The 16,368-nt window shown below is 41.8% G+C and overlaps 1 protein-coding gene across 3 annotated transcripts in view; it reads left to right on the forward strand.

Moving 5' to 3' along the window:
* Positions 1-13,653, forward strand: part of LOC141908035 (uncharacterized) — a 48,247-nt gene extending 34,594 nt beyond the window's left edge. For 2 of the 3 annotated variants that reach the window (XM_074797815.1, XM_074797817.1), the window contains 7 exons: positions 1,686-1,863; positions 2,277-2,461; positions 3,044-3,196; positions 3,798-3,887; positions 4,428-4,538; positions 5,096-5,137; positions 6,961-13,653. In XM_074797815.1, the coding sequence (XP_074653916.1) occupies positions 1,686-1,863; positions 2,277-2,461; positions 3,044-3,196; positions 3,798-3,887; positions 4,428-4,538; positions 5,096-5,137; positions 6,961-9,449 (3,248 nt within the window). In that variant the 3' untranslated portion in view covers positions 9,450-13,653. The remainder of the gene's footprint in view (positions 1-1,685; positions 1,864-2,276; positions 2,462-3,043; positions 3,197-3,797; positions 3,888-4,427; positions 4,539-5,095; positions 5,138-6,960) is intronic. The other variant, XM_074797816.1, reaches the window with a different exon arrangement.
* The last annotated feature ends 2,715 nt before the right edge of the window (positions 13,654-16,368 follow it).

Below are 16,368 nucleotides of genomic sequence, written 5' to 3' on the forward strand. Positions count from 1 at the left end.
CCTAAGCGTATTTTGCTACCACAATCAATTAGAAAGTTGTAGCTCATAACGTGTTCTATGATTGTGGTGAGTTTCAAGGTAATTGGATTTCGTATATGGCCACCAGGGGGCGTTGAATAATACAATATCTTAGCATTTCTTTATTATATTCGTACCTATGCATATTTTGTAACCACAATCGATTGGAAAGTTGTAGCTCATGACATCATCTATGATTGTTGCGAGTTTTAAGGACATTAGTTTTTCTATATGGTCACCAGGGGGCGTTGAATAGTAGAATAACTTAGTATTTCCTTATTATATTGGTACCTAGGCATATTTTGTTACCATGATCAATTGCAAAGTTGAAGTTCATGACATGTTCTATGATTGTGGTGAGTTTCGAGGTCATTGGGTTTTGAATATGGTCACCAGGGGGCGTTGAATAGTAGAATGACTTAGTATTTCCATATTAAATTGGTAACGAGGCATATTTTGTTATCACAATCAATTACAAAATCGTAGCTGCTGACATGTTCTATGATTGTGGTGAGTTTCAAGGTCGTTGGTTTTTGTAAATGGTCACCAGGGGGTGTTGAATATTGAAATTGTTAGATTGTTGAGCATTTGAAACCACTTCCCAAGTGGGCATGGTGTCCCTGGACCCCTAGTCTCTATTGAAAGATGGCAGCACGTGTCAAACATAGTGAAATATTAGTAACTAACGATGCACCGCGCTGCGGTGTATACGCACTGTAGTGGTATTCCTGTTATTCAACACACTAGGGTGGAATTTTTTTAAATTTTCTCCAGCACTATAGGGTATTGATTAGTCAGCACCGAAAGGGTTATGTAAAACATAATGCTTAATCAGGATTTCTCATTTAAGTGCATTCATTAAGTACATGAGCATCTATGGGGGCAGGGGAGCTGGAACATTGGCCACTTAAAGCGCATGTAATACCAGAAATGGTAATTGTTAACGGTCTTCTCGGGGGCGGATCCTGGATCTCATTTTGACTAGCTCACCTATATGAACTATGAAAAAAGGGGCACTTCTCAAAATGAGAGCAAATCTATTGTTTGCCTTCATTAATAGTGACTGCGTTGCGCAGCCTCTGCAAGTCCAGTGGGTTTTAATCACGTCTGATTTGCTCAACTAAAAATGATCCAATCGCGAATTGCGGATGAGGACCATTTAAATTTTTTTCTTCCATTACTCGGGAACGCGTTTCAAATTAATTCAATGCCTAGCATGACGCATTTGAAGCGCCTTGATGTCCATCACTGGTAAATGTTAAACATTGCACTTGGGGGAGGTTAGAAAGTAATGAGCATTTCGAGTGGATTTACTAATGGATGGCCCCATACCAGGTTGAATTAAATGCCTAAATGACGTAGATGAAGATGTGTTAACTATGCGTTACTTGGGTGCAGTTTTTAAATCAGTGTAGACTTGAAATAGCGGCAATTTCCTATTTTCAGAGAAGCGTGCAGCAACAATGCTATTAGCAAAAATATACATTTTTTAAAATTGTGTATAAATGTATATGACTTTATCTAACGAAATAGAATAATGTTATAGGTTGACTTTAGTAAAATGCACAATTTAATAGCAACACCAAAAAGTTAACAAAAGGTCTAATCATGTACATAATAAAATTTAGTTAGCCTACACCAAAAATATACATGTTTTTTTTTTTCAGGTGTTTGCACGAGGGAGCGGCCATTTTATATCATCACCGAATTCATGAGTCACGGCAATTTGTTGGATTACTTGCGCAATACGCCTCGCGACGAATTGATTCCCCCGGTGCTCATGTACATGGCTACTCAAATAGCGTCCAGTATGGCTTACCTCGAAACAAAAAATTTCATTCACAGGTAGGCTTTCAGATAAAAGCTATGGCATGTTGGTCCGTCCTCACTTGCCAGGGTTTGATTGCCTCACGATTATGCCAAAGCCCACGCCAACGCTAATCTTGGCTGTAGACCCTTGATTTGTCTGTAACACCTAGATATATAGACTGGTGGCCGCTGATCACCAACCTGATCGCCAAAGATTTTTTGGGTGGTGTGAAAAGACCAACGAAGGGTCTGCAGCCTGGGTTTGCGTCAGCGTGAGCTTCGGCTGGAGGCAATCCAACCCTGGCAAGCGAGGATTATGTTGGTCTTGAAATTTGATGTCCCCGCCAGATTTTGTATGGTGTAAAAATATGACATCCAAAACGCATTCAAATTCATGATATTTCATATGCTTTCATTAATCTACTTTACTCTGTCTATATCATTTTCAGGGATTTGGCGGCTCGTAATTGTTTGGTCGCCGAGAATCACATGGTGAAAGTGGCCGATTTCGGTTTAGCTCGCTACATGAAGGAGGACGTCTATACGGCTCACGCCGGCGCGAAATTCCCAATTAAGTGGACCGCTCCAGAGGGCCTCGCATTCAATAAGTTCTCCACTAAATCCGACGTATGGGGTAAGTTTACATGATTGTTCCACATTGCCCCGAAAAGTTTGATATAGAAGCCATTACGTATTTCATATTTTCATAGCAATATTTACCCAGTTAAAACTCAAACTTTGGCGAAACCAGACCTGAATTCAAATGCAGGTGCAGTTCCAGATGGACGCAATTTTCCTATACCTATATTGTGAAAACAATGGCAATTCTTTCAGGGCAATATTTCCATGCATAGAGCAGCAGCCCGCTGCCAAAAATTTAGGCTTGTATTCTCCACGATACCACTCAAGTGGCTTGCACTCAAGTGAAATGCACTGAATTTTCAAAATTTTCAAGACCCCGGTGTTGGCTTTGTGAAAACTTTCCCTTTTAACAGTATTGCCCTATGTTTTTACTCCTGTCAAAGTGTGACCCAGGATACACCCCTGTAATAGAAATGTTATGAATTTGCTCTCTTGTAAATGCGAGATGTTCAGAAGTTCATAAGGTTTAATTGTATATGTTGTTTCATACAGTTTGTGACCGCTATCTCACAGTGAACACTTAACATTGAGTGTACCCTGTAAGTTGTGAATGTATCTGATTGAATTGTTGCAGCATTTGGTGTGTTGTTATGGGAGATTGCTACGTACGGGTGTTCACCGTATCCGGGCGTCGATTTAACCGATGTTTACCATTTCCTCGAGAAGAATTGTCGAATGGAACGACCAGAGGGATGTCCAGAAAAACTTTACGAACTCATGAGAAGATGTAAGTTATTCGCCCAGCTATATCATTAACCTCCATAGGCTGGTTCTCTAACATGGATAATTCCTCAAATTGACAATTTTCCCCATTCCTCAAATTGACAATTTTCTCTCATTCTCGGAATTGTTACCAACCTAGGTTATTCCTTGATGTCTGATTCATCAGTTTTAGCTCGACTGAATAGGTGAAGTGGTCGATTGGTTAACGGGGTGGCCACTCCTGGATATCAGGGAAATTTCTTTTCTTAAAAAAGTCTCGGAAATTCGTTGAGATTTGCTAGATCGCGCGTAGAATCAAACAGTTTCCGTCTATGTTTTACATATTTGACTGTGTTAATTGATTAGATTCTTAGCAGATCGAGTCAGGGAAATAAATGCGCATGTCAGGGAATAGTCGGTGAGTAAGCAAGTCAAATAAAAGTGGCAACCCTGTATAAGTCACCGGTCTCATCACTCCTAGTTTCATGGGTTCAAATCCTGGTGAAGCCACCGAGTTTTTTCTGAGGTTCTTCTCTGGCCTAGGAAAAAAATACTCTCAAATGCCCTGCGGTTTCAGGTATGAATAGAATAGTTTTTTGATCGCAAGGTGAAATCTCTTGTTTCAGGCTGGAAATGGAATCCTGTTGATCGTCCGTCGTTCGAAGAAATTCATAATTCCCTGGAAACGATGTTTCAGAATTCCAGTGTCACAGAAGGTAAGGATGAATGATGCTTGGTGTTTTACTCTTCTTTAACCCTTTTCAGTGCTGACTTATTAACACCCGAAACTGCTTGAAATGGAATTTTTGAGAATAAGAAAAGATATTCCACCCCAGTGAATCGGCATACAGCTTTAGTGCCTCTACACCATGGTGCGGTGTATTATCAGTTACTAATATTTCACTTGTGTAACAGGTACTTTTTTTCATCTGTTTCGCATATAGGACAAACTGTATAACCACTGGCCAAGTGGACTAAAAAACTAATTACATCAATACACCGTGGTGCAGGTGTACTAGCAAGTTCCATCACCAATTTATACACCGCACCACTGAAGACCCACTGAAAGGGTTAAGAGATCAATTTGAAATTTTCAAAAATACTCCTAGCTCATACTTAATTCTAAGGCTCCCGGAAGCAAAGGAAAAGAAATTTCCAACCTGCTTAGAAGGCTATCGCTAATGCTTAGGGTCGGATAGTGAAAAATCGATAGAGTTCAAAGTTTACGATAAAACGTTGACTTTTACGCATTACAGAAGTCGAGAAAGAATTGGAAAGATGCTGTAATTGGTCTGGTTCGGGATTACCTATCAAACGTCGAGCCGGTTCCGGAGATTCTATCGATCAAACCGATAGTTCGAGCAAAGGTAATTATTGATATCTCGACGTTTCGCTTCGAATTCAAACTTCTCTAGTCGCTTATTTTGCTGATTCCGGGAAAAGTTTTAACTCTAATATGGGTATTAATTTGCTGCCTGGACCCACCCATCAACTATTGGACGCTTTACCACCACTCTTTCAATTCTTATTGTGTGGTCATTGAGGACCTTGCCTAATAAATTGGTTTTAAACCCTAAATTTAAAACGTCGGTCACCAAATTTTAAAAGCTGGCCTGTAATGGCTGAAAAGGGTGGTTTGAGGCTGCAGATCGATATCGGCATCAGTCTACAACCGAATTCATCATAAAACTGAATTAATGAAGAAATTAGTCAATCATTAATGAGTCAAAACTTTATCATTTTCTCTAAAGCTTCTTCTGTACATTCGCGAAAAAAACCTCTGGTTCCAGTTTTCCGACAGTTTAGAAATTAGTGCTGTGGGTCTGGATTCCAAATGTATCGCTTTCTCCTGTTTTGTGCTTTCGATGTTTTAGCGCTTTGAAGCAAATACGAGCGTTCTTTTTAATTTGTGATTTGTTTTTAGGCTTCACCTGTAAGACTTTACCCCGGTCTTTCAAGAATCATTGTAAGTTTGAATATCAGTTCTCGGGAATGGAATTTAAACCCCCCCTATACCCTTTTATTGTAGTGAAAGCGGCGCTAACCGACGAATTCGATTCTGGAATCGACGTTCCAGAATTGAATGGTTGAAGTGCTGGTCGAAGTGGTTTGATTTCAGACTTGTTTAGTCTTTATTCCAGGTTCATAGTTATCTATTTATATGTGTACCAGTATGTAATTATATGTTGTTAAATCCTGGGGCCAGTTGCTCAAAAGTTGGTTAAAGATAACCAGTGGATAAATGCAGTAGTAACAATGAACTTTTGATTGTCACTATGTCAACTATCCACTGGTTAACTCTGGTTAACCAACCTATGAGCAACTGACCCCTATCTAACAAATTTCACCAACATGAATTAGGGTATTTTCTTCTTACTTATCAACATAAAGGGGGGGGGGGGTCATCCATAAAGCGTACAACAGGTGACAATCCAAGAAAATATCGTTAGATTGAATTAAGTTTATTTATTCTCAAGAGATAAACATCGATACAGTAATGATAGATACACAATGAATCAGGGTTCTTGCCCATCAATAAGTATCAGGGAATTCCGCATTTGTATTTCTTTGCAAAGGAAATCAGGGTATTCCGACTCTCGTTGAAAATCAAGGAAAAGTCGGGGAATCTTTTCCGGTGTTTTGTTGTTCAGGCTGATGATGACTGGCATATGGAACCTCTTACACCTTTTAAATGAATCGCGGAATTTTTCGCGTAATAGCCCTAGGAAAATCGGGGAAATATCCGAGAATTTTGGATGCCCCGATGATGTAGGAACCCTGATGAACATACACACATACATACACATACTAATAGACATGATAGACATAATCCTTAAAACGATATTCTATGAGTTGTCGTGTTTAGTAGGAAGTAGTGGTTTGTTTTACCCGTAGAGATCGCTAGCAGCTGCAGGCTGTCCGACGAAGCTCGGCAAATAATCATCATCTTCAATTCGATTTCAGGGATTAACACGTACTAATTTCTCGTTTCAATAACCGCATGTTGCTGTTTCCTTCGTTTTTCTGTTTCGATCTGAAAAGCTACGTAGCAACAGGTGTTTCATATTGACAGGTTCCCTATGCGACTCCTTGATTCCTTAAGAAACTTCTAATCTGAAAAAGAAAACTTTACATCCAGGAATGACTGATTCATAGGGATCCTGATTGATATTGCGGTCAGTCTGAATTCTTGAAATTTTCTTCTCTAAAACTCCTAGAAAACTCTTTATATCCAGGAATGACCGATCCGTAGGGACCCTGATTTCTTTACATCCAGGAATGACCAATCTGTAGGGATCCCGATTGATGTCTCATTCAGTCGGAATTAATTCTTGACATTTTCTCCTATAAAACTCCTTGAGAACTCTTTACATCCAGGAATGACCGATTTGTAGGGATCCTGATTTTTTTACATCCAGGAATGACAGATTTGTAGGGATCCTGACTTCTTTACGTCCAGGAATGACCAATCTGTAGGGATCCTGATTGATATCGCAGTCAGGTGGAATTCTTGAAATTTGAAATCATCTCCTCTAAAACTCCTTGAAAACTCTTGACATCCAGCAGCCAGTTGCTCAAAAGTTGGTCAAAGATAACTGGCGGATAAATACTGTAAATTTTGATCGTCCTTACGTCAACTATCCACTGGTTAACTCTGACCAACTTTTGAGCAACTGAGCCCGGGAATGGCGGATCTGCAGGGATCCTGGGGCCAGTGCTCGAAAGTTGGTTAGAGATTAGTGGCCGATGGAATTTTCCTTACGAATATCTTTCTTTTTTCATTCGCAGGTTCGACGCCACCTTCCAGTCATCGAGTTCTTCCATCGTGCGCCGACGACCACGAGGTCGCCGCGATCATGTGCGGCAAAAAATCATCGACCGGCCACCGCAGCAAGAAAGCGCCGGCGCCGCCGAAACGTACGAGCTCGTTCAAAGATCCGGCGAACACGACGCCGACGGTGAGCCGCGTCGTCGTGCCCGACACGTTGATAGAGGGATCGCGCGAGTCGTGGGACGAGTCGATGTACTATCACACGTCGTCGACGAACAACTCGTCGCAGCCGGCGCGGCGTACAGGTGGCAGCACCGGCCGTCTGATCGACGAACACTACCGCAGCTCGCCCAGCCCGAGCGACGACCGACTGAGCCTCGGGCGCAAGTTAGACACGCTGAAGTCGGCGGGCAGCAGCAGCGACGAGAAACAATCGCCGCACCGATCTCACAGCGGCAGCCGCGAGCGCATCATGGACGATTCGAATATCGGCACGTCGGCGAGTTCTCGATCGAACAGTCACGAGTTACTCGCGTCTAGTCACCACCCGACGACGACCGTGGTCAACGATCATCAAATCGGCGGCAACAATCACGGCGGCGGCGGCGGTTACCACGAAAACGGGCACAACAATCGCGCGCAGTACCCGCAACAGCAAACATTCCTGTCAAATCGAACGTCGTCGTTCGGCGGCGGCAATAAATCGAAAACGCTCGCTGGATACCGGCGTTCGCGCGAGATCGACGACATCGTCATGGCGCCGCCCGACAATCATCACGCCGACGACGGGTACCCGAAGGTCGCGACGCTCGAGGTCAACAACGTGAAAGAGGCGATCAGTAAGTATGGCACGATTCCGAAGGGCGCGCGCATCGGCGCGTTTTTGGCGTCGTTGGAAAAAGGCGCGACCGTCGACGACGAGCAGCAGCAGAATATCGATATGAATCGACAAGATGATTCGGGCGTTTCGATTTCGCCTCCGCAACTCTCGCCGGCCGTCAACCGTCGAATAATACCGCCGCCCCCACCAGGTGGCACCGGTGATAGCTCGACGATCGACGTCGTGCCGAACGTGCGGCCGTCGTCGATTCTGCGTTCGACGTCGAACCACGCGGTTTCCGCGGCGCCCGTTCACGATTGCATCACCGTCGGGGAATTGTTGCAACGGCAAAAGTCGGACCTTGACCGGCAGCCGGTCGACACGACGTCGAAGCCGTCGAGTGATGAACGAACGAACGACGAACCGCCGAAAACGACGAAGCCGACTCCGTTACCGCGTAGTATTATCAAACGATCGGACACGTGTCGCGAGGAGGGCGCCGCCGCCAAGTTTTACAAGGACGCCGCGAAACAACGCGAACAACCAAAGTCCGACAAGTTGCAGTTCTTGCACACGCGCCACCAGAGTCTAGACGACGGCGACGACCGGCAGCCATTGGACAGTCCGAAACACGGCGGAACGACTTACAAGTTCCCGTCGCGGAACCCGTCGACGTCGTCAGAGGAGTACTTCCTCGAAAACAAGACCATCGTTGACAGCAAGGAGAGCAAGTACAGCCCGGTGCCGACGAAGAAGAAATCGTCGCGTTCGATTCTGTCGCCGAAGCTCAGCGACAAGCTGAAGTTCGGCTCGTCGTCGAAGGATTCGTCGTCAAAGAAAAAGGAGAGCAGTTTAGTGTCGCAATCGCTGGACGGGAATTTCCCGAAACCGAAGCCGCGATTCGGTGCAGGCGGTGGTGGCGGCGGCGGCGTCGGGCCGGCGCAACCGCAAATGATAATGCCGTCGCAGGAAGAGGTGATGCAAAAATTCCGTTCGATGGGCCGAAATACGAACGTCGACGACAATGACGATAGTCGCGCGAATAAGAATATATCCGGCGTGAAGTGCGGCGTTTCGTCGTTGAAACCGAACTTCGCCGGAAATAAACCGGTGATACCGGGTACGTCGGTGTATGCGGGCGGATCGAAACCGAAACCCGAATCGGGCGCGTCGAAAACCGCCGGCGGATTCTCGCTGAAACCGGTTTCGTCGAGTCAGAGCAACGCGAACGCGATCGCCGCCGCGTTGAACAATAAAGACGACGGTAAAATGTTCGTCACGTTGAAATCGGTCGTCGGCAATCAGGATTCGAGCACCGACCCGGGCGGTAACGACGACCGCCGCGGCGACGGCGCCGACGACGTCGAAATCACGAAGGAAAAAATCGAAAACGTGCTCGAGGATTTACGCGCGAGCGTCAACAATCTGACGGGAATCACGAACAAGAACAGCATCTCGTTCATGCAACTGTCCGACAAAGTTCAACACTTTCACAAAATGTGCGAACAGTACGTCGACTGTTTGCCGCCGAGCGTAAAGTTTCACTGCCGCGAACTGCTCGGTCGCCTCGACTCTTACAGCGAGAGTTTGAAAACATGCTCGGGATGCACGTACAAGGAGAATATGAAATTACTCACCGATCTAGGCACGACGTTAAAAGATATCGGCACGCTCGTGAAACGATAGCCGCGATTGTGTCGAGATATCGTGTTATACGGAGATTTCAAAAAACATCGGTTCGCGAAATGATTCGATTCGAAAATATGTGATGAATGTAGTTTTTATAAACAGGAGGCGTTATTGTGAGCTTAGATTTCATAAATGTAAATGTAGTGCATATGGCAAACAATTAACCCAAATCGAGCATTTTACTTGAACATTTCATTAATGTAGAGAGGCTATTTAACCCTTTCAGTGCGTAACTGATGATACACTGCACTGCGGTGTAGATGCACTTTATGCGGTTTATGCCCGTGATTGAACACACTGGAGTGGAATTTTAAAATTTTCCAGATTATCTCCAGCACTTTAGGGTATTAATTAGTCGGCACTGAAAGGTTTAATGAATTGATTTAGGTGGATCCATTGAGACTTGTACAAGTCCATTGAGTGCCCTATTTCATTTTGTCAACAAAGATGATAGGTGCATTTCAGCACAGGAGTACGCCTAATATCGCGTTTTTGGAAATCTAAGTGCCCTTTTTGGGCTTGACAAGTTCTTCAAAATTAGCTCCTCAGTGTGGGAGTTCACCTTTTCGGACACGGTGTCAAATTGTCCTTTTGAGTTGGGACAAGTCCTTTAAAATTGGCCTCTGAATCTACCCGCGACAGGAATATCTGCTATCAATTTTCAACGCCCTTCCTATGCCACTGCCATTATCACCAATAGCAGCCATTGCTTAAATGTCGCGTAGATCGAAAATCATCTCACAAAAATGCCTCCGGATTGATGTTCGCTTTGCTACACGGCCATTACTATCAAGAACCTACCGTAATCGATCTATTTATCGTAAGAAGCCATGTTCTACTACCCCACCCCCTGCATCTCAACCCTAACGCATATATACCTTATCAATACGAAACCATAAAAACAATGTATGAATAGAACATAAAAAAGTCAGTTTCATGGCTTTATTTCCTTAGAACTATGCTCAATTCGAAACCATAGTCATTTATTTAACCTCGCTCTGATTCGATGTCGACCATTTTATAATCGCTCGCCGTAATTTATTAAGGAGCTGGATTCCTGAATGAATTAAACCTTAAAAACAATAACACGATAGCGTTCGATTTCGCTTAACTCGCGAAAGCAGAACTGGTCCCGTAGAGACTATTAAGCACGTCGAGTCTGCAAGTCGTAATTATTGATGAACGTTATTCTTACAATCATTCGCTAGTGCTACTGCTTACAACAACGGCATTAAATATATCGAATATCAAAACTATATTTCTGACGTCGATGCAGAAATGATTCTCATGTTCATTGATTCGAAACAGTTCAAACTCGTGCGATAAAGTGGATGACGCCGCTTTTAGGCAATATCGTCGATCCGCAGCCTGGAACCGTCGCAGAGGGCTCGGTCCAGGCTGCTTAACTGTATTAGATAAACCGCGTTGAGTTGACGACGCTAAGAAGAAATGTACGAAACGAAAATATTTTCTATATAATTCATGAATGTGACGAGAGCTTTGTTACTTTTCCTCTTTTTCTTTTCTCTCCTTTCTCGCACTCGAATCGACGAAATATGATGTAAATATTGAATACTGGTGCTTTAAGTGAAGTGTATTTGTAATATTGTGATAGCAGATTTAATGTGTAAAAACGTGTTGAGAAGCGGAGAACAATGATTCGGTCCGAAATCGGATTATTTCCTTTTTTTTCTTCGACAATTTTTTTTTAACCGAACTATAGTTTACTATCATGAATGCTTAATATTAGTACAATGTCGGTCATGTTCGGTACAGTCGTAGCTGGATGGCCAAATGCGAGTGAATAGCTGTGAATTTATTGAGGTTCCTCTGTCGCAAATTGTTAAGAACGAAGACCGGTCTTGATCCTAGCTTATTTACCAGTTTTATACTCGTAAAGATTTGTAGATTTTTCTACCCCGAAGCCAGTTCAACAGTTGCGAAAAAGCAGATTCCCAATGATAGTAATACGTGGCCAAGATTTGTCTCTCAGTTGTATAGTCAATACTATCGTCAGTTCATTATCCTGCGATGAGAACGTGTGAGATGAATAATTGTTTTTTTTTTTTCTAAGATTAGAAATTTCCCCGATGAATTTAGCTAGAATTTTTTGTGTGTAAATATTAAGTGAATTTTTTCGATGACAACACAATATGTACTTAATTAATGAACTTATTGAAAATAGCACGTTGCATGTGTGAATGTGTGCATGCTTCGCGTTCAGTTGATATGATCTACCAGAATCTACTACCGGTAACTTATAAAACCCTAAATTGTAGAGGCCTGTGTGTCGAGATCCCCTCTTGATACAGCCATTTGCCTTGCGGATCTTAGTGGTTTGGTCCACAAATATTGTGTTCGTGGGACTGAGTTCTTGAGGGATTTTCTGCTAGAGCGGTGGTGGCGTAAGCGCAATTCCTATGTTGATCAAATTCCTAGAATGAACTTTGGCAGTAGTACTCGCTTAATTCGGATTCTCTAATCGGATTTTCACTGATTTCGTCATTGGAGGGGTAACCTCAGGCATCGTTTCAAACTCCACAAGATCAGGAGCTAAATAAATCCACACCACTAAAGCCAGGCGTGTGGATACCTGGTATTTGCTAGGGAGGCAATTGAAGCTAGTCAAGTGAGATTCCAACCAGATTTAATGTTTTTCCGAATTTTTCAAATTCGTCGAATTATTTAGCACAAGACCATCCATTTCTGGGCCGTTTACGAAACAAACATGATTCGCGAAACTCGACTTTTGTTTCAGTAAAAGAAAAAAAAAATTCTCAACGATCTCAAATTTTCTTGCAATTTAATGTATGATCTCTCGGTATAGAATTTGGTGCTTCTATTATGATCGCGTGTGTGTACTGAAGCGTCCATTAGCTCCTTTTACGTACCGGTAGATCATATTATACCGCCCCTAGTAGTGGTACGACGAATAAACTGCCGCTTGGCGGTAGATCGGTTAACCCATGCTGCCCTCTATAGTGTGTGGGAGATCAGTTGATCGGAGATTTTATGTAATTTATGTGTTTGTATGTTCTGTAATTTATGAACGATGAATGTAAGTGAATTCACGATTTGTCCGAAAATCGATAATATGACATCGGTAATCGCGGTGTTGATAATTAGGGGCTTCGTGAAACGTTCGATAGATTAATCGAAATCGTCGCTGCTCGTGATGGCAACGTGGTTCGAGATGTGTTCGCTAAAATCAAAGCATAATAATTGTCGTTTAGCGGTAATATTAGATACGCTGGGGTGGATCCAGGGGCATTTATGAGACTTGTACGAGTCATCAAATTTTTTTTTGTGCCCGTTTTCATTTTGTCAACAAAGATAATTGGTGCATTTCAGTGTGGGAGTTCGCTTTATATTGCCTTTTTGGAACATCAAAATGCCTATTTGGGATGTGACAAGTTCTTCAAAATTAGCTCCTCGATGCGGAAGTACATATAATAATGCCTTTTTAGATGTCAAAGTGCCATTTTCGGATGTGATGAGTCCTTCAAAATATTGGCCTCTGGATCCACCCCCGAGAAAGAGAACATGGAATTAACCACCACATATTGATGTATTATTACGTGATAAATCAAATCATTTAAAATAATAGTATCCATATTTAATACGACATTCGGTTGCTAGGTTTTTTCAACCGATGATTTGAAAACGACAGTCGTACAGCTGAAACTTGCGAGAAACTGGCGATAGCCGGACGCTGTTCTCTGCTTATATTATTTACAGCGAAATTCTTGATGGGGGCCATTTATTACATAGGTATATAGAAGAGGGAGCCAGCGGTTTGAATAATTCAGACGAAATTCTCGTGTACGGTAGACTCAACATACCCCCCTCCCTATTCAGAGTTGGTCAATCATTTTCTAGTCGTTCGATTAAAAAATTTGAACCTCGGAAATCGTATTCCTAGATATCTACTCAAAGGAAAGCCAACAGTCTGAAATGATTCCAGGTATGCGGAGTCTACCTGCATTAATGAAAGGAGCGGTGTAAAAAGAAAGATATTTTATGTAGATTCGCGAGCCCTTTTTGCTGATTAGGATGAAGGTTATGAGAATGGGAGTTGCAGCGCTCCCACAGCGCTCCCACACATTGTCTCTGCATTCTCTTGTATTTATGTATAATGTATTTGTGTTTATATCCTGCGAATCAGTGTTTTTGGTAAACAAATAAAAATAGCAAATATACATGATTCTATAATGCGTTTTGTTTTACGTCATGACTATATTCAATAAATCGTCGGCAGATTTAGTCTTGTTGACGCGCGGGTTGTTACAGTAGAAACCGCTTAATTCGGATCATTCAGGATCAGCAATCATCCCGTTTACTGGAAATCTGGATTTAAAAGTCATTTTCTTGTGTACTAGTGAACAAATGGACTAAATTGTCCAGTTCCACAATTCTGAGTTAAGACTTAACTCCGAGTTAACTCATTGAAAATGAACTAACTTTAACTCAGTTAACTCGAACTCACAACAACTGTGGAACTGGGTCCCTGATTAGCTCAAAATCCGGATTAAGCCGATCCGGATCTTTTCCAACACTCCCATAACTCGCTTCCACCAGGTGAAGATGGCCCTTTGATTTTTAATTTGCTGACATTTTATCTCCAAATTTAGTTTTTATCTTTTCTAATTTTAATATTTTATGTTCAATTTCTTTTGTAACATCGACTAATTTTTTAGCCCACTTGGGACTTAAGTCCCAGCGGGCTATTACGTTCACTTTTCGTCCGCCGTCCGTCCGTCCGTTCGTCCGTCCATAGACGGAATCCAGTTATTTTGGGAAGTCTTGATATTTGGGTTACACATGTATCTACCCTAGACACATCTTCAGCCCAAAAACTGGCCCTGTCAGATTCAAGATGGCCGAATGGCAGCCATTGTTGTTCACCAAAATCAGCACTTTTTACACATTTTTGAACTTTTTGAGGGAAATTTTGAAGACGCTTTGATCAATTACCTTGATCTTTCGGATATATGTGAATTCCCCCAGGGCCCATCAGCATAACAAAAATTGGGTCGATCGGACTCAAGATGGCCGTCCTATGACCTTTTTAGTGCCCAAAAATGTTAATTTTGGCCCAAATTCTGAGTCCTGTAGCTTCCTACTGGTTTATCATTTCTCATTGCAATTTGTGATGGGTATTCTTTGGAAAGGGATGTTTTATACTTGAGACAGGTATTTTTCATCAGCCAATTATGACGCAATTGGCGGCCATCTTGGTGTCAGCAGTACTCATTCGTAAGTGGGAAAAAGTTTTTCCACATTATATTGATACCTAAGCGTATTTTGTTACCACAATCAATTAGAAAGTTGTAGCTCATAACGTGTTCTATGATTGTGGTGAGTTTCAAGGTCATTGGTTTTTGTATATGGCCACCAGGGGGCGTTGAATAATGCAATATCTTAGTATTTCTATATTATATTCGTATCAATGCATATTTTGTAACCACAATCAATTGCAAAGTTGTAGCTCATGACATCGTCTATGATTGTGGCAAGTTTTAAGGCCATTAGTTATTCTATATGGTCACCAGGGGGCGTTGAATAGTAGAATAATTTAGTATTTTCTTATTATATTGGTACCTAGGCATATTTTGTTACCATGATCAATTACAAAGTTATAGTTCTTGACATGTTCTATGATTGTGGTGAGTTTCGAGGTCATTGGGTTTTGAATATGGTCACCAGGGGGCGTTGAATGGTAGAATAACTTAGTATTTCCATATTAAAGTGGTAACGAGGCATATTTTGTTATCACAATCAATTACAAAATCGTAGCTGCTGACATGTTCTATGATTGTGTTGAGTTTCAAGGTTATTGGATTCTGTATATGGTCACCAGGGGGCGTTGAATATTGAAATTGTTAGATTGTTGAGCATTTGGAACCACTTCCCAAGTGGGCATGGTGTCCCTGGACCCCTAGTTTATTTCAAATTGTTTTTTGCTGGTTTTATTCTGTTATTTATTGTCGCTAAGAATGCTTTTCCGTCTCCCATTTATTAGGAAAAAAATTACTAGTGGTGATGAGTGATTTGTCGTACTCTCGTACTCTGGTATGAAAGCCCACTTTCCCATTAGGCCACACCAAAAAAAATCATGTTTCTCGGGCGGGGCAATCACCAAAATGGGTAGGTCGGTAGGGAATTTTTTTTTCTTTTTATGGAAAAAAAAATTTCGGGTATTCTTCTGACAGTGGGTAGGTCACCGTAAATAATTTTTTACGGGACTAAATTTCCAGTTAAAAATATGATTAGCAGCTAGACGAATACAATAATAAAGGGAAGTTGATGTTTTTGTATTATATTTCACACTTGGAGACTGTTTATAAAAAGAAAATCATCAAAATCTTGAATAGGCGTATAATACATTGTATACGGAATTCCTGGAATTTTACAATCCAAGGTCGCCATCAATATCTGATTAGCAACGTTGTCTGAGCACATAAGTACCATATCCATTATAAAATTGTTAAATCCGATGTAATAGAATATTTTTATCATGTCGTCTCGGTGCCGACATCCACGATTTCACGAAAAAGAAAAAATATTTACGAAAATGGAGAGCTTTGTAGTCGATCGGCCACATATATAATGTATTTTTGAAAATAGTTATTTCATCCACAATTTTGAAAAAGGGTCGGTAGGCAATTTTATTTTATTTCGAAAATAATTTTTTGAAATGACGAAATATCGGGTTTTTTTCTTTTGGTGTGGCCTTACTACCGATGATAGGCGATTTAAAGACATGATAGGCGCGGATTTAGAACACACGATAGCCGATGAGAACACAAAGAACATATCGTATTGCTTTCTGAATATATTATTCAAAAACAAAAAACAAACTATGATGTATTATTAATTCATTTAAGATTTAAGAATTTATGTTTGTCCGTTTACA

Source organism: Tubulanus polymorphus, chromosome 7 (assembly GCF_964204645.1).
Source record: "Tubulanus polymorphus chromosome 7, tnTubPoly1.2, whole genome shotgun sequence".
In the NCBI taxonomy this organism is placed as follows: Eukaryota; Metazoa; Nemertea; class Palaeonemertea; order Tubulaniformes; family Tubulanidae; genus Tubulanus; species Tubulanus polymorphus.